This window comes from Orcinus orca, chromosome 13 (assembly GCF_937001465.1).
Source record: "Orcinus orca chromosome 13, mOrcOrc1.1, whole genome shotgun sequence".
Classification (NCBI taxonomy): Eukaryota; Metazoa; Chordata; class Mammalia; order Artiodactyla; family Delphinidae; genus Orcinus; species Orcinus orca.
The window spans coordinates 8,022,631-8,048,222 of record NC_064571.1 but is presented as its reverse complement, the minus strand read 5'-3'; the positions used below and the strand labels follow the sequence as shown (position 1 = coordinate 8,048,222).

The 25,592-nt window shown below is 52.7% G+C and overlaps 1 protein-coding gene across 13 annotated transcripts in view; it reads left to right on the top strand.

The window, feature by feature from the left end:
* The window catches only part of INPP4A (inositol polyphosphate-4-phosphatase type I A), a 148,026-nt gene that overhangs the window by 105,610 nt on the left and 16,824 nt on the right, over positions 1 to 25,592 (top strand). For 4 of the 13 annotated variants that reach the window (XM_004277768.4, XM_033401840.2, XM_033401838.2 and 1 more), the window contains 9 exons: positions 268 to 300; positions 4,539 to 4,711; positions 5,512 to 5,635; positions 6,372 to 6,498; positions 6,790 to 6,930; positions 9,132 to 9,229; positions 11,489 to 11,601; positions 13,635 to 13,789; positions 22,394 to 25,043. In XM_004277768.4, the coding sequence (XP_004277816.1) occupies positions 268 to 300; positions 4,539 to 4,711; positions 5,512 to 5,635; positions 6,372 to 6,498; positions 6,790 to 6,930; positions 9,132 to 9,229; positions 11,489 to 11,601; positions 13,635 to 13,789; positions 22,394 to 22,526 (1,097 nt within the window). In that variant the 3' untranslated portion in view covers positions 22,527 to 25,043. Of the gene's footprint in view, positions 1 to 267; positions 301 to 4,538; positions 4,712 to 5,511; positions 5,636 to 6,371; positions 6,499 to 6,789; positions 6,931 to 9,131; positions 9,230 to 11,488; positions 11,602 to 13,634; positions 13,790 to 17,547; positions 22,175 to 22,393; positions 25,044 to 25,592 lie in introns of those variants that run through there. The other 9 variants (XM_033401835.2, XM_033401837.2, XM_033401841.2 and 6 more) reach the window with 5 other exon arrangements.

Sequence of the window (25,592 nt, the reverse complement as noted above, 5' to 3'; positions counted from 1 at the left end):
ACCTGCTCTTCCCGAAGAGTGTGTCATGTTGAAGTACCAGCAACATGCATGTTGACACCGGTGGATCGGGCAGGGAGCTCCAGGCAGCCCGACCACCTTCGTGTGACTCCTGGGGAAGAAGCAGGCAGGCCCCCGGCCTCTTCTCCGAGGCTCAGTTTAGCCGGCTTACTGCCAGCTGCTGCCGCAGTTGCGCTAAGCGTTGAGTTGCTCGTGTTTGAACCGTGTGCCGCTCCTTAATCATCCGTGTCACCCTCCATTTCTGTGCAGATTGCAGTCCCCCTCCTGAAGAGTCCAGCCCAGGTACGTGGTTTCTGTTCAAGGCTTCTGCAGACGTCTTCTTAATATTCAGGGCGTGTTTGTAGCTAAACTGTCAAAGGTTACCTTGTACTCCCAGAGTCAGGAAAACATTTTAGGAGTTTCCTCATTGTGAGGGATGTAGCAACTTTTCTTAGGTTTGCCGAGGGGCCGGTCGGGCTGGTATTGTGGCCAGAAGCAGGCTACCACATGCGTTTTTGTCACTTTCCCGTCCTAAACCCTTTTCAGAAGTTAGTGTCCACGAGCGCATTAGGCTTCCTGAAGTGGGTGGCCTGGCTAAGAGAGGTACCTGATGGGACGTGACGCTTCCTGTGATCTCACCTGAGCTTGCGAGCGTCCCATGGAGGGGGAGGCAGATAAGAGGTAGCCGTCCAGATGCTGTGGCACGGTAATCACACAGCCTCCTCTCTTCTGAGCCTGGCTGCAGCCTTAGACTTCCTGTCAGGCACTGCTGTGGGCTTCGGGTGGAGTTAGTGCTAGAAATGGCATCTTTTGGACTGCATTTGCATGTAGAAATCAGTGTTTGTGACTCTAGTTCAGGGGTCGGCAAACCACTGCTCCGAGCGAATCCCGTCCACCGCCTGCTCCTGTAAATACCGTTTTCCTGGAAATAAGTCACGCCCATTCGTTCACGTACTGTCCACGGCTGCTTTGGGGCAGTGCCGGAGTGCAGTAGTTGTGACAGAGACCCTGTGGCCTTCAAAGCCTAAAGTGTTGACTGTCTAGTCCTTTACAGAAAAACTGTGCCGACCCCTGCTCTAGTTCGTATCGAATTTCCTCGATGTGGCTTGTGGTTTTCCCAGAGGGAGCATGAGACCCCCAAGTACGATGTTGTGGGGTTTTTTTCCCCTTACACTCCAAAAAGCAGCTACCCAGTCATCCCGTCCTCTGACTGCATGTAAATATGACATGGCAGGCCACCTGCCTTACGTCTAGGGTGCAGCCAGCTGTGATTGCGGGATTTGCCGCACTATTCCCGTCAGCTCTCAGAGCATCCTCTCGCTCACACGGCACCGGGGAATTCAGCTCCGCTCACGGCCGTGACTCCAGATCCCCATTTGCTCATCAGCGGGTTATCTGATTGGGCGCCTCATAACCCCCCAGTTTGCTTTCAGCCCCTCAGTTTCTCTCCCCAGAAACGTTAGTTTGGTCATGAGCAGGTCTCCAGCTCCGGTTCCCTGGGCCCTCCCCAGCACCTCCCCTGGCCCGGGCCTGGCTCCTTCCCACCTGCCTCTGGACTCCCAGTCCCCCCAGCTTACCTGCAGGACAGGTCGGTGCCTTCTCGCTGCGCTGTCTCCCCCGAGCCCCGTGGCGGTGACCGTCCCCAGCAGTTAAGGCCAGGAAAGGGGGTGGCGGCCTCATGACCCTGGCCCGAGGCAGCTCGGGGCCCTCGGCTCTGCGAGCCCTGCAGTTCGTAGAGCCGAGGGGAGGTCTAGTGGGTTCCCGGGCAGCACTCGGGCAGCCTGGCTTGTACAGCTCTCCTCGTCGTCTGTGAGCTCTGTCACTTCCAGAAGCTTTGGTGGCCTGTCCACAGTTGATGTCAGATGGACTAAAAGGCCCCCTGCCAACGGTTCCTTTAGCTTTTCCCACAGAGCTGTATTTAGTCTGAGTTAGAACACGCCATTTTCTCTCTCTCTCTCTCTCTCTCCCTACTTTCTCCTTTCCCTCCCCTATTAATGAGAAAAAAAAAAAAAAATACACAAAGCAAAGCTACCTAAAGTAGCACAGTCCTGGACTGGCCACCCGTCAGTGCATGTTGCAGGTGAGCAGTGAGGTCGGGAGCTTGTCCCACAAGGGGCATCGGCTCCAGCACGAAGGGTGCTGCTTAGGCACTGGTGTTTTTTGTTCATTGCGAGACCTTCTCCACGTAGGAGGCAGAGTAAACCCCTTCACCAACCCTAACGTCGCAGACACCTGTACTTAACTAGGTTCTGGTAGAAATCTCATCACTGTCCCTGAAATTTATTTTGTTTGGAAGTTCTGAAGTTTGGTTTCCCCTCGTGTTGACCCAAAATGTATTAATCCCCAACGACTCTTCGCTGCGTAGTCAGATGTGTGTACGAGTGGCCATTCTTTTTGTGTGTCTGGGAAGACACTTAGCCTTTCTGAGGCTTTCCTTACCCCTATTACTAGTCCTCTCTCTGTGGATTAAGTGAGAAAACAGAGAGTGAGGCACTCACAGGTGTTGATTTAAGGGCTGGTTGATGCTCTCATTGAACTCCGGAGCCATCCAGACACGGCTGGGCCCTTCTCTAGGCGGACATCAGGCTCAACTCCCGCCCAGGGCCACATCTCTTCTCCGGAACAAACCCTGAGTGCTTTTTTTTAACCATTCTTCCAATTCTACAGTTTTTTTCAGTGTCTTTTTTTTTTTTGGTCTGGTTTGTTGTTTTTTCTCTAATGCAGCAAAACTAAGTCATTCTTATGTGGATTTCGTTTAAACAGAAGTAGGCAGAGTAAAAAATTGTATGCAGAGGGCTTGCTCAATCACATAAGACCACTTGTATATTCTGATCATTTTCAGGTTAAAATGATCATGAGTTGCATAGTGATTACGTATATATATATTCATGTTAAGTGGAACAGAAAGTAAAATTGGCAACACTTGCTCTAAGAGCCTTTACTTCTGAGCTGAAGCGTAGTCTTAACGACTGCCTACCTTTCCCCAAACTACTTGGCTATTAAAACTTAACGCCCATTGGCCTTTTCTGACAGTTGTTGAATATAATTGACATGGATTCAACAGAGTTCTTCAAAGAAACAAAAACATGGTCTCTGAGAATTTTAGAGGAAGAAAGACGTGGATATTATCCACAACAGTCACCCCGTTTTACTGCGAAGGGCCCCTGTGGCTGAGGGGTCAGGGGACCTGCCCACGGCTCACCCACCACTGCTCAGTGGCAGCTGGGGCCTGGGACTCACATTTTCCACGCCTCCACACAGGGTTCTTTTCCACTGTGAGTTATTTGCCAGGACCTTTTTGCTGTAGACTTTCTAAATGTAAGCCTGCTTTTTTCCACTAAAGGTAGAAATCCTTGTCCGCGTACAGTGTGTCTGTATATACACTTAGATCATTTCCAAATTTTGAATGGCTACGTAGACTTGAAAATCTGCGTTGACCAAACACTGAGTACAGGGAAGTCCTTTTGTAGGTTTTAGGCGTTTCTCTGAATTTGTTTCTCAGCAAAGCGTGAAGCACACAGTTGGAGAGAGCAGAACCACAGCTCCCTTCTCTCTTTTTAAGATTCTGTTTATCTGAGACGGAGCTGACCATCCTAGCAGCTGCACTGCTCACGAGGCCAGGTCCTGTCCTGAGTGGGGCGACGGCCATGGGCATCCTGTGACCCGCACGCACCCCATCCTATGAGGGTGTCCTGCCCGGGCTGCACACCACTGCCTTCGCCGCGCTCCGGGTGGGCGCACCCAGTGGTGATGATCCAGTGCCTATTTCTGGGCTTGGTGGCCTGTTAAAAAAATATAACTGATGGGGGCATGTCTTTTCTCGTCTAAATGTCTTCCAAATAGGAAGGACCAAGAAGAGCCAAAGCCAAAAATACCTTTCACTCTGTTTTTCTCCCCTGAGGTTCTATTTTTAAAAAGTTGTTTTGGTACAGGGTCAAAGTTTCCTTATATTCCAAAAACAGAAAAACCCCACTAAGCCAGGAATAGGGGGAGTCTGGCAGGAAGGTGGCGGCGGGGAAGAAAGCGCAGGAGGCGGGGACGCTGAGGGCTGCGGCTGCGTAGGCGGGGAGGGTCCTTCCGCAGTCGTGAGTGGGGCCTGCGCCCGCGGCGCAAAGGCTCGGCCAGGCTGGGTTGGCCTTGCTCCGGATCCGGGGCTGTGCCTCGCCACCTGGATCAGAGAAGCCAGACAGCAGGTACCCCGCGAGGGATGGCGGTGCCGGGAGGCACTGGCCTCCGCAGACACAGTGTGTTTTTGCTGAGTCATGACTCCCAGAGCTCGCTGTCATCTTGCTCGAAAGGAACAGTCGGGGCCGTGAGTGTGTAGAGTCCCCAGAGGGGGTGTCGGTGGTCCCCGAGGAGGGCTGATGGTGCGTTTGCTGGAGAAGCTTCAGGCTAGGAGGGCAGAGAGCGGGGCTGAACTTGGCGCCACTTCTGGGCCCTGCGGAGGCGGGAGGGGCAGGCGGGGTGGCCGGGCCGGTGCGGGACTGGGGGCCGGGGGCCTTCGAAGCGCCACCTTCTGAGCCGACCGCCCCTCGTGCCAGGTGAGTGGAGCGAGGCCCTGTACCCCCTGCTGACCACCCTCACGGACTGCGTGGCCATGATGAGCGACAAGGCCAAGAAGGCGATGGTCTTCCTGCTCATGCAGGACAGCGCGCCCACCATCGCCACCTTCCTGAGCCTGCAGTACCGCCGCGACGTGGTCTTCTGCCAGACGGTAGGTGAACCTGTCCCTCTCTGCCGGTTGAGGAAACCAGCGTGGCGCTTTGCCCTCCCGCCTGTGGCTTTGCCCGTGTGGCCTGAGGCCTGGGTGTTGGCCTTGGAGGGAGGGGGAGGGGAGCTGCTGGATCGCAGGTGCTCAGGACAGTCCGGCTTCACACCTGCTCCCTGGGAACCTGCCCCAAGGAGCCTGGGGTCACACCGGCCCTGGTGCCACCTTTGTTCTTCCCTGCGGAGGAGTTCATTGAGGGAAGACGCGCAATCTGTTTTCTGGTTTATAAAGCAGCAGGTATTAGGCCCGCTCAGGCACAGCTCTATTCCGGTGATTTCGATTTCCCTTCAGAGGAGGGAAGAGCTTAAATGAGCATCACCAGTGTTCAGGTGCAGTCATCTGATTAGCAGAGTGAACGCTGGCAGAGGCTTGGTGGGTTCTGTGTGGCTTCCTGTCCCCACGAGGCCGGGGCTGTGCACGGGGCACCCTGTTCTCCGCTCCTGCCCCTCGTCGTGAGCACCCCGCTTTCCAGCCAGCGCTGCTCTGGATCTTCGGGCATAGAGGCCTTTCCTTTCACTGTGGGGAAATCATTCTGGGCTTCCAGAAGGTTCTGGCCCAGGAGTGACCCCAAGGTCGGGTCGGAAGCTGACCCAAAACCAGACGGACCTTTGGAAGCGAGCCCTCCCGTGGCCTCTGCACTCCTGGTCCCAGCCCCCGAGGGCGAGGGGCCGCCGCAGGCAGAGCAACGCGGGTGCAGGAACTGGGGCGGGCCAGGCGCGAGGTGAGGCGGTGTCTGTTCCCTGCAGCTGACGGCGCTCATCTGTGGCTTCGTCATCAAGCTGAGGAACTGCCTGCACGACGACGGCTTCTTGCGGCAGCTCTACACCATCGGGCTGCTCGCCCAGTTTGAGAGCCTGCTGAGCACCTACGGTGAGCCGCCTGGGCTGGGCTTGGGAGAGCCTCCGTGTGTGGCCCCCTCTCGTCTCCCTGAGTGGTTTTCTGGTACACAGGTAACACGTACTGATGAAAATGTATCCAAACACCCCGATAGGTGACAAAGAACTAAAAAAAGCCCTATATAGTTACACACAGGCACACACACAAACACCCGCTTGTGGCCCATTTTTGCACCCACTAAATTATTAGAAGGAAAGTTGCTGGGTCACACAGTGGGAGTATTTTAAAAATTTGTTGGTATTTCCAAATTGTCTTATAAATGCTCTCTTCTCCTCACCTTTGTTTTCTGTTTATTTCTTCTTAGAAGGTAAAAACAGATAATTTTTTTAAAGTATCTGTTAATCTTTGGAGTTCTAAGACATTGAAGAAATATCAAAAGATCTAAAGAATACGGAAAGATCACAACACCTAAAGAGCCGGCTTTGCCTTCTGAGGTTCCCACGTGTAGGTCCCCCACCCCTCCCTTCGCCAGGAAAGGGCTGGGAACTACAAGGCGTGGTTGCACCAGCTGCGCTTTTTAACGTGGCCATAGGACTTCAGTAGTGGGCTTTACTCATGGAGAAGTGAGGCACTTGGCCAGCCTCCCCCCAACTCTCACCGCCTCGTCACTGCTGCCCTGAACTCATCACTGTCCTTCATGGCCACGCTGAGTCCAGGGGAGAGCGCAGGTCCCCTCTGCCTGACAGCCCTTTCCCTCTCTTGCCTCCAGGGGAGGAGCTGGCCATGCTGGAGGACATGAGTCTTGGGATCATGGACTTGAGGAATGTGACCTTCAAAGTCACTCAGGCTACTTCTAATGCATCAACCGACATGCTGCCCGTCATCACAGGAAATCGGTAGAAATGTTTTTCTGATTCTCAGAACTAGCGCAGTTTTCATCTGTGTTCATCACATGTGATGCACGTTTCATTTTTGCTTTATTCCGTTGCATTCAGCTGGAAACGCTCATCCCAGCCCGCTACACTCATTTCACAGCCCTGTACAGGTCGGTGACCGGCAGCTAGGAGGTCTCTGAGCTGGGCCAGGCCGCTGTCCCGTCCTGAGGCCAGCAGGGCCTTCCTCTCCTTACTTGCCTGTCTCGCATCTCCCTGTCGCAGGCCTGACCCTCCTCTTCTTCTGCATTTCAGGGATGGCTTTAACGTGCGGATCCCCCTGCCGGGCCCCCTGTTTGACGCGCTGCCCCGGGAGATCCAGAGCGGGATGCTGCTGCGGGTGCAGCCCGTGCTCTTCAACGTGGGCATCAACGAGCAGCAGACGCTGGCCGAAAGGTGCGTGCCGGGCCACCTCTGTGGGCCAGGGGCTGCATCCGTCGGTCGCTGAGCTGCTGGAGAGCGTGTACTTAGTCCTCTCCGGGCTCCGAGGGCCACCTGGACTTTGTTATCCCTCCTTCCTTTAAGTTCAGCCACATACCGGGCTCGTCTTTGGTGCTGGAACACAAAGATGAACCAGACGAGGTCCGTGTCCTCGAGAGACTTGGGCTGGTAGCAGAGAGAGGTGGCTGCAAGGATTAAGATGAATGCAGGGAGTAGGGGCCCTAGTGAGGTCTCAGGGGGTCTGGGAGGGCTTCCTGGAAGTGGGTTTTAAAGAGTAAGTAGGAGTTGGTTATATGAGGAGGTGGAGGAGAGACCTGGCGTCCCGGGCCAAGGAGCCTGAACAGAGGCAGGTGGGGAGAAGCCACGTGGGGCCGGAGGCTCAGGTGGCAGGCAGCAGTGAGCAGGGGTGAGGATGGAGAGGCCTGGATGGCAGGCATAGAGCCACACCTTGGTCCTAAAGGCCTGTGCCTCGTGAACTCCTCCAGGGTCACCTGCCAGGCAACAGGGAAGAGTCACGTGTGCCCACATGTGCAAGAGTGTGTGCAGGTGTTGGAGAGGAGGGGATTGGGTGTGTGTAGCTTCTAATGACCTTCTGTTGGTACGTGAAGACCTTTCCTGTCACGTCATTACATGCATGTGATCTACGTGTTTTAGAACTGAAAGCTATCTGAAAGTTCTTGCTGTTAAGGACATGTGGTCTCCAGGACGACATGCCATATTCCTGTTGAGCCTCTGAGCCCAGTGGTCAGTGTCCATCGATCCCCAGGTGTAGGGTCCTCCCCACACGGTCGGAGACCTTTCAGCGGGACAGGACACCAGCAGAGTCACATCTGAAGAAGGTCATCTGCCGGCCATGTGCTGGAAAGATGTGAGGGGCCAGATGTGACGAGGGGGTTGTCGGGAAGAGTCCGGGCCAGAGGCGGTGACCTGGGTCAGGCAGGGGCAGTGCAGATGGGAAGGGACAGACTGGAGAGCCGAGACGTGGTCTTCAGCGGGGCAGGTGTGAGAGGCGACAAGGAGAGGAACAGAGCAGGCCTCTAGGTGGGTGGTGAGTAGCTGGTCCTAACCGGGAGAGGGGTCATGCTGGGGGCAGTTGGAGAGCTGGCCTTAGGCTGAGGGCGCCAGCCCAGGAAGCAGAGATCCGGAAGGTGTGGCCAGAGGTGAGGTGCCCACTTGAGGGAGAGTAGGCAGTGTCGGGGCCCCAGGAGGAGGTAACATCCCCTGCATCTGGCAGCCGCTGTTCCTGACTGCAAGAGTGGTTTCTGAAAAAGGTGTTTCTGGAAAGGTTTCTGCAAAGGGTTGAGGCCAGGCCGGATTGGAGTGAGCAGAGGGCCAGGTGGCGGAGGACATGGCAGTGGACGGGGGACACGGGAGGCAGGGTCTGTGCTCTGCTTGCTTGTCTGCTCCTAAACAAGGTCAGCTCACCTGTGTCCCAGGGTGACCCCCAGGGAGCAGGTGCCTGGAGGAGAAAAAGGCATTTTGGGCATCAGGGGTGGTCGGGTTGTGGTGGACCCACAGGAGGGCATCCTGCCCCCCGAGGGATGACTTTGGGACTGTGAAGAGGCTGCCATGCACGGAGGTCGCTGGGCAGGAAGTGGTGGAGGGGGCGTGCGTCCAGGCCTGGGACTCCAGGGCTGCGTGTTTGATGAACACCTGCGCCTTCCTCACGGGTGGCTTCCCTCCCGACTCCCCGCGGGCCTGGCTCCCTGTGTGGTGAGGGGAGGGCTGGGGCCCTGCACTCCATCCAGCAGGAACAGCTGGTCGGGTCTGGTCATCCAGCAGCAGGGCGACTTCCGATTTGAAGATGGGACTGTCCTGATTCCCCAGCCAGAGCCCCACTGCCGGCCCCACTCCCGGGCGCCTCCGGGGTTGGAAGACGGGGACCCGGGGCCGCGCGGCGGGGCTGCCCAAGGGCCTGGGTGTCTCGCAAGCATGCCTGTCACAGGTCACGCAGGGTTCCTGCTCATGAAACGTATTCAGACTTGTCACCAACACGGGAGAGATGACCTTAAGCTTGGGGGGAGGAATGTGGCTTAGAATCTTGACGTGCGCCATAAGGATCGAGAGAATCGACATCGTTACCTTTAACGCGGTCACCATGGCGCTAGAGACGGCGACATTAGCCAGCTAACAGTGTCCCCCTGTGACCTCTGAAGGTTTGGCGACACGTCTTTACAAGAAGTTATCAACGTGGAGAGCTTGGTGCGGTTAAATTCCTACTTCGAGCAGTTTAAGGAGGTTTTGCCAGAGGATTGTAAGTATCTCTTCACCGCGGCAGGTCCCCACCCGCTGTTTGTCGTCCCTCGAGGGGTTTGAGGTTTGCTTAGCGACCTTCTGATGCTGATGCTGACACCCCCCTGCCTCCCGCCCTGTCACCAATGTGGTCGGCTGCTTTCATGCCTGGGGTCACCGTGCAAGACACGAAGGGGCTGAGGGCAGACCCTGGGGAGGGCTCGCGTGGAGGCTGGGCCAGGTGGGCGCGGAGCCGAGGGGCCCCGCTGGCGTCTGAGGGGCATCTCACAGTCGCCGTGTGGCGAGGCTGCGGTGGCGCGGGTGGGTGACCACGCTGCACGGCCTCGAGTGGCCGGAGGCTGGCAGGGACTGAGGGCTGGCACGTGGGGAGGCAGGAAACACGCCTGGAGCACGGGGGATGGAAGGGTCTTAAAGGCCCGAGCGAAGGGGCTAGAAAAACAGGCCTGCGAGATGCCAGAGGATGGCAGGACTGGAGATCCTGCAGGGCCAGGTCGGGGCCCGCGAGCGAGTGGGGGGACATGGTGTGGGCACGGGAGCTCAGGCGGGAGGCCTCAGTCTCCCCATGAACTGAGGGCGTGAGCCCAGCACTGGGCTTGGCGGCTGTGAAGGAGGCTCGGGACGGGTGCTGTTGGAGCCGTCGAGGCTCTGGCACTGACCACACATCGGAATTCACTGGAGAATCTGGGAAAATCCTCTTGCCAGGGGCCCAGCTCAGAGTATAGAGGGCGGGGCCTCGGCCTCAGGAGTTTAGAAACTCCCCGGGTGATCCCCGTGTGCTGCAACCAAGCTCGAAAGTGGCGGCGTTTGAGTCAGTAAAATGCTCCTCGGAGGACTCAGCTGAAGGACCCCAGATACCAGGTCATCCTCGTGTTCTTCCACAGTGATCACAGTGACCAGTGACAGATTTGTCAAGTCCTTGCACGTGCCAGGCCTTCTACACACTTCCCATGAATTATCTAACTGATCCCACGGCAGCCTTGGGAGGCGGGCTTGGTTCCATTTGACATATAGTGACACTGAGGCATGGAGGGCAGGTCCCCCAAGGAACCTGGGTCAGGCCAGGTGGCCTGTGGCCAACACCCACCTTCCGACTGCTCTGGAGGCGGGGACAGTGCCGGCTGCCCAGCGGACTGAGGGGACGGGAGCGTGTGCTGGGCCAGCCCCCCGCTAGGGCGCCCTGAGACGGAAGGGCCACGCTGGGGGATCAGGAGCCTTGTGGTCAGGAAGGGGGAGACTTGTGCTCAACGTTTTGGAGGGCGGCAGTTTCCAGTGAGACGTGGCCCCAGGGGTAAAGGCCCGGGAAGGGCGAGGCCTGCGGGATCAAAAGCCGGTAGCACTGCCCACGGCCCAGGACGCCGGCCGCAGCCCGCGTGGCCCTCAGCCCGGTAGTTACGCTCGTCCGCGAGGCTGAGGAGATGGGGCCCACCAGCAAGCGCCCCCAACTCTGCTCGGGCGCCAGTGTCGCTAACTGGGCCAGAGGTCAGGTCCTGCGTCTTCTCCAGGAGGCTCTGGTTCACAGCCTCTGGGTTCCCACAGCCCCCGTCACGCGCTGAGCCCTCTGGCCCGGCCCCCGGAGCAGCGTGGTGCTGGGCTCCGAGCAGCAGCGTGAAGTGGTTGGCACGGGATCCTGCGTGCACCGGGGAGGTTGTGCGGTGGAAACGGGTGCATGGTTTCATCCCACAGTTGGTGGTGATTTGCGGATTCAGGCCCCCTGGCTGTTTTCCGTAGATGTGACTCCAGGCTCTTCTGTTCTCCTCTGGTGGTCCTGGTGTTTGAAAATCCCAGGCTTCTGAGGTGAGGTGGTCTGACTGATCTTCCAGCTGGAGGGGTCCTGGAGCGGCCTGGACACTGTCGCGGTGGAGGCGGCTGCCCTTCCCACCTCCCCCAAGGGTGGCGGCCCCCTCAGTGTCGCCACCCCTGGCCCTAAGCATCCTCTAGCCCTGGCGGCAGTTCTGAAGACCTGACGGATCTCCCTCACTCCCTCCCGTTCTCGATGATTCGAGCTCCCCCTCCAGCCCCTCGAAAGAACTGAAAGGAGGCCAGGTGGTTGCCCTTTGCAGGTGGCAGTGAAAGTAACGGAGTGCTCACCGTGCTGGCCACCAGGCCCAGTCCCTGAACACAGGCCTCCCTTCTTGCTTCAATCACACTGAACCTCCGGCTCCGGCTGGGACTCATCCTTTGGCCGTTTCCGGCGGCGCTGGCTGCCGTGGGCTAAGTCCCCGTGGGCGGCCCCAGCTCCACGACCCCGTCTCTCTTCCAGGCCTACCTCGATCTCGGAGCCAGACGTGCCTGCCGGAGCTGCTGCGGTTCCTGGGTCAGAACGTGCACGCCAGGAAGAACAAGAACGTTGACATTCTCTGGCAAGCTGCTGAGGTGAGGGAAAAAATGTTAATAACAACAACAAATTAAAACCTCAGCCAGGAGTGAAGAGAACAGGTTTCTTCATAAGGACACAGCGAGAGTTGCTCGTGAGTTGCTTACTGTAGGGCTGCCTGAATTCTGATAAGCCTGACACAGAGTCTACCCCCTCGGACGTGGAATAACCAGGCTGATGACAGCTGTCCCCTTCCGAAGCCCGCACAGTGATAACCAGCTAGAGCTCACGACCTGCCGCATCTTTTAATAGGTCCAAAGGGAGATCTCTGGGACCTTTGCCATCTCTTTAAACAATATTTCTAGTACACTGCTGCTCAGATCTCCTCATTTCCCCTGAAGACCTCAGATACTTTCTCACCAGTTTGTTTGTGGAGTTCCTGCTCTGAGCCTGGGTATCAGAGCAGTTTCACAGCTCGTCATTCACTCACCCCTGGTGAGGGGACCTGTCCACACTGGGACTCACACACAGAGTTGGAATATTATTAGTCGGGCCTAATTCACACATGGGGAGACCCGCCAGCACCCTGAAGTGGCTGATAGTCCCCCCACAAAGCCTGGAGCCTGGTGCTGCCGGCTTCCCTCTTGTGCAGGGATGCACCTGTGGCCACCCTGCTGCACCTTCCAGAACCTCATGGAGCTCTGGATCCACCATCTATGAGTGTAACTTTCTTTGACCCTATTTTTAGTTTGGTTTATGCCACGCGTCTGGGTCATGAACTCTCCAGCCTGTGGAATTTAGTGAGCACGTCCCCGTTCACTTCATCAGTTATGATTTTATTAATTCACTCTTCACCTAGCTCAGGGGCTGCTTAGAATCTTTAAAAGAAATTGTTGTCTGTTCTCACAAGATGCCAGTCTTCCTCCTGATGGTCGTGGCTGAACTTGCTTGGGTCCTTTCTGTCTTGTCCTCCCTCAGACACAGCGCTTGGGACCACACGGTGTCCTCTGTAGAGCGGCATCCCTGGCCGTGGCTGCGTGGTCTCAGCTGAGGCCTCTTGGCCCGAGAAGCAGGCACGGGGCCGTCTGTAGGGCAGCCTGCAGCGCCTCTGGTGTTTTTCTGAGAACAGCAGGTCACGGAGCCCACTGGCGTTAGGTCACATGGTTTTTCGTGAGATACCCACGTTGTTCTCACAATGCAGCATCTCCTACGGGTCCACAGGCCCTTATCTGAAGCTCTCGTGGGCAGGTGTTTTAGAATTCACAGGGCTCCATGTTTCAGAAAGGTGATATGGTATACAGTGGGTACCTAGGCGTGTGATAGGGTGCACGTCACCTGTGTGTAACATGCACGTGGATGATTTCACATCCCCAGGGGATCTGGGGCAGCACCCTGGAATCAAACTCCTGAATACTGTCTTACTGAAAAGTATGAATATGTATACAAAATGGGATAAATAAAAATTGTAGATAGTTTGATGTCCACTCAAGAGCTGGTCATGTTGCCAAACAAGGCTGCCACAAACTTTATACCAAAAGAAAAAATCTTTTGTTCTAGGTCTTTCTTGATTCGGGGACTGTGTGCCTAGGATTGCTCCTAGTAATGCAGAGCAAATGCTCCCAGGTGTCCTTCCATGGGGAGACGAGGTGCCCTGAGGTGGTCTTTTCTCAGCAGGGGGGTTGCTCTCCACAGGAGCCCCTCACTTGGGAGGGGAGGTGCGCTGGGCCCTGTACCAGGGCCCCGGGTCGAGCTGGAGGGAAGCCTGGTGGGCAGGAGGTGGCCACAGGGAAGTGGATCTGCTGAGCTGTTCCCACCTGTGCAGACGAGGAAGCGTGTAGAGACCAGTGGGTCTGTGCTGTCACTTCCAGAAAGGCCTAGAGACTTGGCGGGGGCTGGGCATCCTGGGAGCTCTCTGACCTACCCCAGGGGGTAGGCAGCAAAGGGCTGGTCCGGGCAGAGCTGGGAATGTGGCTGATCAGACGGCGGGGCCCCCGGGAGGCAGCAGCGTCCTGTGGGAGAGGCCCTGGGAGGTGGCCCGGGGCAGCGACCTGTCCCGTCTCCCCCTTAGTAAAGCCTGCCTTCCCGTTGGCAGATCTGCCGCCGCCTCAATGGGGTGCGGTTCACCAGCTGCAAGAGCGCCAAGGACCGCACGGCCATGTCGGTGACACTGGAGCAGTGCCTGATCCTGCAGCACGAGCACGGCATGGCCCCGCAGGTCTTCACGCAGGCCCTGGAGTGCATGCGCAGGTGAGTCCCCCGGGCCCGGCGGCCGCGCTCTAGTTTGGCTTTGGAAAATTCCTCCACGTCTGCCGAGTCAAACTCCAGGCCCATCACATCCAGCGTCCTCTTTTGAGTCAGTGGGGGGAAAGAGCCGGCGCTGTGTCTGAGTGGGACCGCACTGAAGCGGGCGAGCCGAGGCAGCGGGGAGGGAGGTGGTGAGCTCGGAGGCGGCCGTGTGGCTGCCCTTTGGTGCCCGGTGTGCCCCGGCCACTCATCTTGCTGTGGGTGCAACTCAGAGCCCGGGCATCCCAGCAGGCCCTGGCTGTTCCCATCCCGCGTTGTCTCTTTTCAAACCGAGGGGAGACCGAGCGTCCGCAGGCTGCGCCGGTTGGCTCCGCTTCTCCCAGTGGTGGGCTGGGTTTGCTTTCACGAGCCCAGTGTCCAGTGTTTCCTGGCAGCAGCCCCTCCCCTGTCCCTGTGCCGTGGCCACCTTGCCCTAATGATGTTCTGATTCCGAGGCAGCAGGCGTGTTTGCAGGATGAAAGCTGGGACTAAAACTCTGTCCGCTGCCGAGCGATGCCTTGTTTCCGGCACAGCCGGGGAGCACCTCCCCTCACATACCAAAAGAAAGGATAAGAAACCTGCTCCTCCTGTCTTCTTCCATGTGGCCGCCAATGCTGTTCTAGTCTCGTTTCCAAGTCACTTCTACTGAATGTTCTGTACCATTTGTCCTCTCACCAAATTCTTCAAAGCATTCAATTCTCTTATCCTTTCTGTATGTCTCTGCCGTTTCACCTTCTCACAGTCTTACACGAAAGCGATGCCTGAGCGCCTGCCTCTTGACAGTAGCGTTTTGTAGAACTGGAACCGTTTGTTCCTGTTTGGTCTTTCCAAGTTCACCGAAACCTCGTGACCTCAGGGCTGCCTGTTGATGCACTTTTAGAAAGTTCACGCTCTCCCTGCCTCGGCCTCAGGGAGGCAGTGGGGTCTCAGCGTCCCTGGTGCGGTCAGCTGCGAGGTGGAGGGGAGGACCGCGCTGGTGAGACGCAGGCCGCCGGCCGCAGAGAGACGAGAAAAATGGAGGGACACAGCTCTAGCTGTGGGGCAGATACTAGGATGAGGTCCGTGCCGTAGGCGCGCGTCAGGTGTACAGTTGGTACCCCTCTATCCAGTCTTGGCTTCGTGAACACATTCGATGTGTTTGTTCTGACTGCGTCTGAGCACAAAGGTCTGGGGAGACCAGGGAGCAGGTGGCTCCTTAGACACACGGGCGGCCCCATCTGCTGGCCTGCAGCCCGCCAAGGGGCTGTGGGCAGTTACCCACACGTGCACAGGTGAACTGGGAGGCTTACAACACACGAGGCACGCTCACAACTTTGATCACGTGGGTTTCCTTGTAGGAAAATCAGAAAATCCACATAAGCCCCTACCCCAGTGACTCCCACACCAGCCCATAGCCCACAGGACAATTCTCCGTATTCCTGCTACTACAAGGAACACTGCTAACATCCTGATGCATGTTCAGATACATACGTATGAGTGTGAGTGTGCTTAACCCACACATTGGTCAACTTACCCAGTCCCTGAATAGTACACAAAACATATGCACAAACAGATGCAGTTAGATGTGTAATTCTGCCCACTGTTTTAGTCTACTGTTCTCACTTAACTGTCTTGTGAGCTTTTTTCAGGTTAATGAATGTGGGCCTTATCATGTTTAGCACACCATAATTTATCCAATTTGCTGTCCTTGAATCTTTAAGCTGTGTACAGTGTGCCAGCACTTTAAATAAGGGTGCAGTGAATACCCTTGTGTTTTCTCCTACTCACGTCTGCCCTGTTGATTCCTTAGGTTAAAGAGTGTACACCCTTGTAAGGCCTTTAATACAAATTGACAGGTTGTTCCCATACCAGTTGTACCCAGTGTCCCGGGGGCCTGCCCACCCACCCTCTGGGTAATCATCCTGCCACTGCTCTGAGCGCTTCTGAGCCTGGGAAGTCGGCCTTGCTTTCCTACATTACGGCAGGGACCCCGGGATCCTGAGTAGGGAAGGACCCTCCTCCCACGGGACGGGCATCATTCCCTTGGCCTCCCTCTGCTTCTCTGAAACCCCCATCTGCCTCCAATCATGGATGTCTTTTTAAAGTTTATTTAGGTTTTTCTGAATTTTCTAAAACCTCTGCCGTGAACATATGTTACCTTAATAATCGTTGAAGAAGTTATTCAAAACCAAAGCAAAGCTCGATGCCACCTCGCCTCTGCCGCCCTCGGGATCCTCAGAGCACCAGCCCCGGGTGCCGTGCTCGCCACCCTTGTCCACCCGACCTCATGCATTTGTTTCCATGTGACACTGTTACCCGCCCCCCCGCCCCCACTTCTCTGCTTTTTGGATTATCCCGTGTGGGGAAGACGTGTCAGCTCATAGGCTGCAGGCCCCAGGTGGCTGGTTGGTAGCTGGTGTTTCTGGCTGCGGCGTGGCCAGGAGCCACAGGGCAGCCCGGAGCCCTAAGGAGGCAGCAGGCGGTTTGGCCATGCCCTGCGGTGGTTCTCTTGCTTTCTGGCTTGCGTCTTGCCCCACGGAGGAGCAGAGCATGCAGGCAGCGGGGTGGGGCGGCTGGGGGCAGGTGGGCTGGGGGAGGGGCAGGGCTGACACTCAGCTGTCATGTGTCCTGGAGGCCCCGGGTGAGCACTGGCCAGTGCGGTGCTAGCAAGTGCTTGACAGCCAGCTCTCTCCAAAAACAAAAACAAAACCTGATCTGTCTGGTTTGCCAATTTCTGTGGCATAAACACTCCCGCCAGCGCCTGTTTCAGGCTGCCGAGCGACACCACGGACCAGGGAGCTGGGAAGAGATGCGCACGCTTGGCTTTTGCCGTCGGAGCCCATTCCAGCTCCCTGCTGGTGGTGCCCCTCCGTCCCCAGTACAGGGACCGAAACACAACAGTGGGCCTTCCTAAGTAGCCCCAGTGGCCCCCGAGACTGCCCTGGCCGGGGTCATGACCCCGTGATCAGTGCTCGTGGCAGGAGAAGCGTCCCCCCGTGAGAATGGCACATCCAGGGTCCTCCGGGAGCCTCACCTCAGCACATTTCTTCGGTAGCACCAAAGGGGGACAGACCCCCAGTTTCCAGTGAGCTGGGTTGGACTCCATTCTTGGTAGACCCCATCTCACAGAATGGTGACTCCGAATGGTAGCTCACACCCTGCCGCTGTGCAGCCTAAAAGCCAAGGCGAGTCTGGTGAGGGCTCTGCCTGCAGTTGATACTGAAGGGAAACGGTTATCGTGTGAGTGTCTAATCAGGAGGCAGCTTTGGCGAAATAAGTTGCACCACCTGCCGCTCAGGCACCTGTGAGAAGGTCAAACGCCCCGATGGTTCTTCATGTTCAGCTTGCTCTTTGGAGTCCACGTCTGGCCGCATGTGCGAGCATGGCAGGGCAGCATGGCGTGTGCTTGGCAGCCGAGGGTGTGAACATGGAAAACCATTTAGTCGGCCTACACGTGTTTGTTTTCAGTAGATTACAGTATTTTCTTCTTATTTTCCCTTCTCTTTCTCTCCTGTTTTTCTTGTAACTGCTCGTTTTGTTTTGGTATCCCTTTTACACCCTTTTCTGCATATCATCTTTTTCTTTGTGTTGTGGCTTCATTCCATGTTTTTTTAAATCTTATCTTTTGGTTCTCCTCTTTTTTCCCCACACTTTTGAGAAAATCCATTGCATGTATCTCTCCTTTTCCTTTATTTTCTTTCCCTTTTTCTTTTCCTTTCTCCCAACCTTCTTCCTTTTCACAGCATTGGAACACGGGAGGTAGTCACCCAGAAGAACTTGAGCGGCCTGGTGCCCATCCGAGACTTAAGACTAGACCCCAGCCTCCTCTGTTCCGTCCCTTTACTAGCTCTGAGCCCCAATTTACTGATTGCGTGGCTCTTCCTGAGCGTAGCATACCTGGTGGCCAAATTGCGTTGCAAATGAATATCGTTATGAGAAATTAACAAATCACCAAAAAAAAGTGCCAGACATGTCCAGCCACCGTGTACCCAACTGGACAGAAGGAGCGTGTCAGAGCATGGTCCGCCGAGATGTATTTCATGCCTTACAGTTTGACATTTTGTTGTTCTGAATTGTAAACACCTGCCAAATTATTTCACCAAGAGGATGTGTTCGTTTAAATTCTGTAGAGTTTTCAGTGCTTGTAACATGTTCTTACAGAGCTCTGTTACTGCTTTGTTTAGCTGGCCTGGAATTACTTGTACCAAATCTCTTACCTTCTGATGTAAAACTATTTATTACCTGTATTATCTCTTGTGCCCTGTTTCCTAGAGAGAGGAATTCTGTCAGGAAAGAATTTGTATATTTGATACTATTCTTTAAATGTACTGCTAACCTTTCCTTTCCTTTTGAAGAGAAATGAAAAGTGTAGATGCTTTCTAACTGGCTCATCTAGATAAACCTATTTAATAGGACATGTACTTTCTGCTTTCATTTCAAAGCGTAGTCCCTGAAATTATAGTAGCAAACAGTTTGCAGAATTATAACATTTCCTTGCTTACGTTACTATTTCCAAGTTGGGATGACACAAAGCTGTGAGGACGGTAGCTCATTGTATCAAATCAGGCACATAAAAATAACATATTGCATGTGACTTTAGAATTACTCTTTTAAATCTTTGTCATTAAACTGATCCAGGAACAAATGCACAGAGTAGCAAAAGGCTGTTGAAGTTAGATACATTTATTTTTCTTGAAATAGCATTTTTCATCAAAAAAAAAAAAAAAAACCCTGCTGCTTTAATTCCACATTCAAGTCCAGATACCTTTTCTCTCTTACAAATCAAATATGGTTAATTATGAAAAAAAATCAAAATTTACAAAAAAATAAGGTCCACTTTTGGGCAGTTGTGCCAGATGGAGGTGTGAGAGAGAAAAGGTCACTTTGGTTTCTGTTCTTATCGCTCTTATCGCTAGACACCTCTGAAGGCAGCAGAGTAGATGACAGGGAACCCCACAGATCCTGCATAAGAAACGGGCGGTGGCTTCTCTGTTTTCCAGCTCCGATTATGTTGTGCTTCTGTTTTGGCCTCCAGCTGGCTTTCCCATATATTGCATTTTATGGAAGTGGATTTCTTTTCACCACTCTAGAAACACTGGAGTGAATTTAGAGAAGCTGGCTTTTCCAGAAACTTTACCCCCAGCCATGCACGCAAACCCAGTCCACCACAAAATCTGGCCTCTCCATTCCTTCCCCCAGACTTCCAGAACTGACTCTGGGGTTTCTCTGGTTTGGCCTCAGATCTGAGTCTGGGTTCCGGGAACTGTAGAGGCAGTTACGACTGCAGAAGCAGTGGGTGACAGAGGGCAGGTGCATTCTAAGATGAAGGGGCATCCTCCTCCCCGCTGTGTCCTAGACCTGAGCACTGGGGGAGCCTAGGGCAGCTGAGTCCACTCTCCTCCCAAGTGCGGTGTGGTCGCTCTGTCTTTTCTAGAATGAGGTGGCTGCTCTGTGGCGCAGCTCCTGACATCTGTCAGGAGGGAGTCTCTCTTCAGATGCCAAGTGACTGGTGGTGTTAAGTTGTAGCAACATGACACTAGTCACAGGTGAGGACCTGCCAGCCTGTGACTCTTGTGGAGAGGTGTGTCCACCACTTGTCCTCCTCCACATCAAGGTGTACAAGTCGACTTTGTGAGACCATCTCGTTCCTTTATTGGAAAGAGGGCAGGCAGGGCCTACGGTTCACGTTCCATAGCTCCTAGCCTGTTCTGGGTAAAGCACTCCTGCCGCCCCCGGGGTGACACGTGCTGTGCCCGCCTCCGGGCTGGCAGAGACCATGCGCAGATGAGGGAGGCCCTTCTGACCCCACAGAGTGTCCCCTCCTCTTCCCGGGTGCCACCGCCCGCCCAGCAAATGGGGGCCGCGGCCAGCTAGACAAGCGCCCCCCCACCGGCACCCCCCGCGGGGCCTCACGGACATCATGGCCTGTCCCCAGCTGCCTGCCCCCGGCTGTCATGGTGCCCACCAGGCCTTCCTGTAGGCTTGGCTGCTAAGATAAGAGAGAAATGGATGGAAGGAGAGGGGCTAAGATTCTTGGGTTTTCTCTTCAGGGGTGGGTCAGGAGGTAGTACGTTCTAACTGCAGTCACGAGGTGAGATGGAGACAGCGCACCACGAGATCAGACGAGGCTGGGGGTGGTGGTGGTGCTTTAGAATATCTGAGCAAGGAAGCTCAGCGTGCCTTTGAGCTGAGTTTTCATGTCTCCAAGGCCTTACGAAGTCAGGCTAAATATATATTTGAAATCTTTCCTGCTTTAGTAAGTAACAGGCAGGATAAAACAAAGATGGGAAGATGATTCAAGAAAGGGGAGTCACTGATACTTGGTGAAGGTTTTCAGGTTGCTTTTGAGCTAATGCTAGCGCTGAGGCAGTGTCAGCGCAGGTGACTAGATGTTCAGGATCACCAAGACACTCATGTGTCCAGATGAGTTCTGAAGGGGAAGATCCCCTCCGGAAAGGAAAAACAGAGCTGTCACTAAAATTAGTTGCCACTTGGGGTTTCAATTTTAATTTTTTGTTTTAAAAAATAGATGTCCTTGAAATAATTTATCGATATAATAAAAAAAAATCATGTAGCTTTGAAATAATTAAATCCCTCTTTCTAAAAATCTATCCAAGGCCACCTCGGTGTGTACTATAGACTCCTAAAAATAATGCAGCCGTTGTGAGGGATCAAAGTATTCTGCCTTAGGACGCAGGCTGGCCCCTGCGGCAGGAAACACCAGTTACCACAGCACGGGCTTGCCTCTCTCCACAACTCAGGCCCCAGCCCCAGGCTGGAGCTTGTCTAACACTGGGTGATAGAGTCAGCGTGTGATCAGCCTCATTAGTCAGATTTTGTAAACTCAATCCAAATTCAAACATTGGAGGGAAAATAAGCACAATTTAAAAATAAAGTGTAATCTTGACTGTAATTTCATGTGTAGTATATATTCAGCCAGCTAAACCAGTAATCAGCCTCTTTAACATGTAAATAAAAAGGTAACGTCACAGTTCACAAATTCTTCTTCTTCGTTCCTCAAAGCAGTTTGACATTTACTACTGATAGGTAGTTTTTGAAAAGTGTGTACCTTTCTTTGTAAATGGAGAAGCCATATCTGAAATAGTCCAATAATGTAAGAGCTTCCAAAGATTAAAGAAGCACCTATATAGCTTCTGCTTTAAACGGAGTATTTTTATCTGATTATTGGATGTTAGACCCACATGGTCTTTACTTACTCTAGGGCTCCCTGCTCGTATGGCCTAGGCGCTCAGTGAGGATGACACACATGTAGCTGAGGGCTTTGAGGCTCTCGTGACAAGAAAGCATATCTGAGTTACTAAATTACTTAATATAACAAGCAGGTGGATACTTTTCTAAAATACCCGAGTTTATCTTCTGAATAAAATCACTGTCTTACCAAAAATATTTTTCATGTTCTTAATAATGAGATTGTCATTTTCACTTTAAAAGGCTTGAGCAATTGCCACTGATATTTTTTTAAAATGCATGACATAATGGACTTCAGACAACTTGAAATATTTTTTTTAAATCACTGTTTCTTGGTAACTGCAAATTTTACATCTCATAAAGGGGATTTTGTACTAAATTTAATAATCAGTTGATTTAACTGCTAGTCTTAGAATAATATAAAACTATGAACTTACACTGTGCTATATAGGAAGTCATTCCTATTTAGAATCGCTTTTGCCTGTGAATCTCACGTCTATCGGAACGTTTCCCAGAGAGCTCCCCTGAGGCTCCCATTCGGGAATGTGAGGCCTGCCTGACAGCTCATCCTCCTGTTGAGCATTTGCTTCGCCCACTGGGTTGCCAATGACAACCCTTGATCAATGCAGCAGCGGAAGAGGCTGGTGGCAGGTTCTCTAGGGAGGGGCCCCTGTGGCCTCTCACTGGCTCAGTGGCACTCCTGAGAGAGGTGACCACGAGGGCAGCTCACCTGGAGAAGGTGACCTCGGTGGGGTCACTTCTTCACGACGCCCCAGCGCTGAGAGCCATGTAGCCATCGCACAGCCCGCGGCACTGCTGTGTGCCCGGGACAGCTGTCTCCCAGGCTGAGACAGCATGTGACAGCCACCTTCTTAGCCAGATGGTTTTGCTACATGTTGAATTCTGCAAGGAAAATCAGCATTTTGAATTGGAGACGGTTAACAGCTGTTGCTAATATAGAAAAATGCAGCTTTTTAAAGGCTTTTGGTAAGAGTAGCACTTTTTCCATTTAAATTGCTATGTGACAGAACCTCTGAACCACTAGTTAGGATAGACCCCTCAGATAACCAGACACGAAATACATGAAACCATTACCTTAAAAAAAAAAAAGGTTGTCCTCCACTTCGATACAGTGCTGCTTTTGGAAATGCAAACCTCGCAGTCCCATACAGCCTGTGTCCATCTCTGTGCTTCTTAATTGCCTTGTTCAGAAACGCGCCATCTTACGTGTGTATTGTCGTAAATGAGTCTGGCATCCATTTAAATTAATCAACCTTTCTTTTAATGCTATGAAAATAATCAGTTCATTTCATCTGAGTTTAAGTCTTTTCTTTTTTCCTTTTTTACTGCTGTCATTTCTTGTGCTTGTTTTTTCCCCAGTGAGGGTTGTCGAAGAGAAAATACAATGAAGAATGTTGGAAGTCGCAAATATGCGTTTAATTCCCTGCAGCTGAAGGCTTTCCCCAAGCATTACAGGCCTCCTGAAGGGACTTACGGAAAAGTTGAAACATGAACACACGGTTTCCTCTAATTAGCTGTTATGTAATAAATGTGGGTACCCTCTAGTGTCATATATGAATTCTTCAAGAAGACCTGAAGGATTGGTTTTTACTTTTATGTTTTTAAAACTATTTCACTAAAGAGTCTATAGAGCATGTTTTTTGCGTTGGAATCCATAGCAGGTAATGTTGGGCCCACTAGTGTGGAGAGTTAACAACTGCCCATTTAAACAGCCTTCAGCCATAACCACACAGATATCAACAGTTACCTGTATGAATCAAGCCAGGTGCGTCTGAAATGCTAAGACTTTCTAAAACGCCCACTTAGGCAGATGCTCACCTAACTTATTTTTCTACTGAGTAACTCAAAATTGAGCATTGATTTACAATCTACTTTTTAAAAATCTCCATGTAAAACAGTAAATAATAGTTTAAATGATTGGATCCCGGGCAGACCACTAAATGTTAAATGTTAAGGGAAGTTTTGGGGAAAGACGCTCGCTCTGTCTCATGCGGCCAGGGCGAGTGCTTCTGGTGCATCAGCCTGCCTGTAACAGCACAGGTGGAACCAGGAGTTGAAGTAAAGGCTGATAAATCAGCCCGAGGTAAGACTTATTAGAAGACAATACCTGCAAAGCCGCCTGCACAGTAGGGGCCACCCCTGTCCCTTAAAGAACAGGGTGTCTGCTCGAGGGCATGAGGCCAGCCGGCTCCTGTTGCCTTATGCCCCGTGTGTAGTCCACGGCCCCAGGGCACGTCTCCCCTTCTTCCCCAGGTCAGGACGTGGTATTGTCTGATGCCTCTCAGTCAACAATGGGGGATTTTGCATAGAGACAGTGGAAGCCTAAATATTTTCAAAACTGGTGTCCTCTGGTGGGTTTCCCAATTTTTTGTCTTCTAGAAGACAATACAATCATGTTTGAATGTCTGATGAAAGTGTCTTTTAGGTCTGCAATAATTGTTACTACTCATTCTGTTATGTAAGATGGCTGTTGAGAAAGTTGAGATATCTCCTAAAATGAGATTTTGAAAGGGATTAATGGACCATAAAACTTAGGAATTTCATAGAAAATTATGTCTGGTCATCTATTATAAGATGATGATGAGTCATCTGCACATAGCAGAGTTTTTTCTTAGTTTATATGTTTTTATCAATTGTTTTTATCATTATGTTTACATGTTATTTAAAAGGCTGTAAAAGAAATGTATGTGGCACATATTCATGATACTGATCCTAATGACTTGTGAACCCTTAGGAAGTTCCTTTACCTAAAATTCTAAATGCTATTCTTTGGGCTCCTCTAGAAATGCCACTTGGAAACACGTAACAGGCCTGGGCCTGGGGAGCTGAAGCACAGGCAAGACCACCCCTTGGCAGGGACAGAGGGTGGGCATCAGGTAAGGGTGGAACCAGGTGACCTTTCAGATCCTTTCCTCCTCAGAAGTCAGTGCACACCTGGAGCCTGCTGTCTCCTGACGCCCACTGGTGAGTGTGAACTGGTGTGGTGGGTGAGTCAGTGAGGGACCCTTGGTGCTCACCAACCCCTGCACAGCTGGGTTCACTGTGGAGGGCGGAGGTGGAGAAACGTGTCCCGCAAGCCCACTGCACAGGTGGCAGCAGGTGGTGTCAGATTCTCCTGCTGTGTCGATCCATGTGCAGAGACAGCTTCCAGTATGGCTGATTTAGTCTTTCACCTCCACCATTTCATTTAATTTGTCATTTTCTAGTATCTATATATTTCCATCTTTACTCATTTTAACATCATTTTTTAAAACTCCCTTGTATTTTTAATGTTACTCATACAACTTTCAGATTTTTTTTTTTTTGGTCTGAAGAGCATTACCTGCATTTACCAAAAGGGAATATAGCAAATGTTGTCATCTGTTAGCGGTTTTGCATGTGGCACCTTTATGTGAGTATTTTCCTAATTTTGGCTTCATGTTGGATCACCATAAAAGTCAAAGACTTGGCTAATCACGTAGAAAATATTCAGGTTTCAGTATTCCACCAGAGCGTTACTCCCCCGCTCCTGTGCGGTAGTCAGTCTCACGGCGGCACTGCACGATTACAAAGCTCGTTGAGTGGGGGCCACATTGCCCATCGTGGTGGCTGCAGGTACCCAGGTCACACGGGAGCTTTGAGTTTTCAGTTGGAGAAGGAAGGCAGTTGTACAGGTTCCCGTAAAATAGAGGTTCCATCAAGTGCTCCTTATATAAGGCACCCATTTAAAAAGAAACGTTGAGACACTGAAAGCTCAGATGTGACGTGGATTCTGTGAAAGCGTCTGCAGCACAGTTGCCTTTGGTTTCCTTTAAAAACGTACGAATACTGTATAATAAGTTTTGTCCCTACACAATTGTATTTGCCAGGCTTAGTGCATTAAGGTACTTTTATTTATTTGTTTTGGACAGTATTAATATATATAAACATATAGTTACCGTTTTATATATTCTTAGCTCATTCAAAGCCATGTATGCTGTAAATGTGCTAGTCTTTAGAATGACAATAAACAACTAACGAGATCATTAAACCTGGTCTGCCTGATTCATTCGGATACATTAGGAGGACCGCTTCTGTGGCCGGCATCTGGCTGGACCATCTGGCTGGACTGCTGGGCATTGCATTGAGTGCTCAGTGTTTGCAAACATGAGACATTTCTGTTTTATAATCCTGTTTTCACTTAGTTGGAAGTAGAGGGCAGTGAGGTGTGGGATTCAGCTTCAGACAGATTCGGATCCCTATCCTGTTCTGCCTTTCACTGGCTGGTGACTTTGAGCAGCTTGCTTGCCCTCTCTGAGCCTCCCTCCATGTGCTGAGTATGAAGTTGCTGCTTTTGCCCTTGGGCCCAGTGCACATCACATTTTGCGTACACGCTGTAAGAGTGAAGTTCCTCCTGTCTCCCCCAGCCCTGTGGAGATGCTGCAGTTAAGCCTTCAAAGCCAAATGCTCTGGGAGCTCCTCTTCTCAAATACAGACCCCCAGGCTGGGGAGCCTGACATGGGGCTCAGAACTCTCACTCCTGTGGGGGAACCTCTGCCATATAATTACTCTCCAGTTTGGGGGTCACCCACCCCCTCCC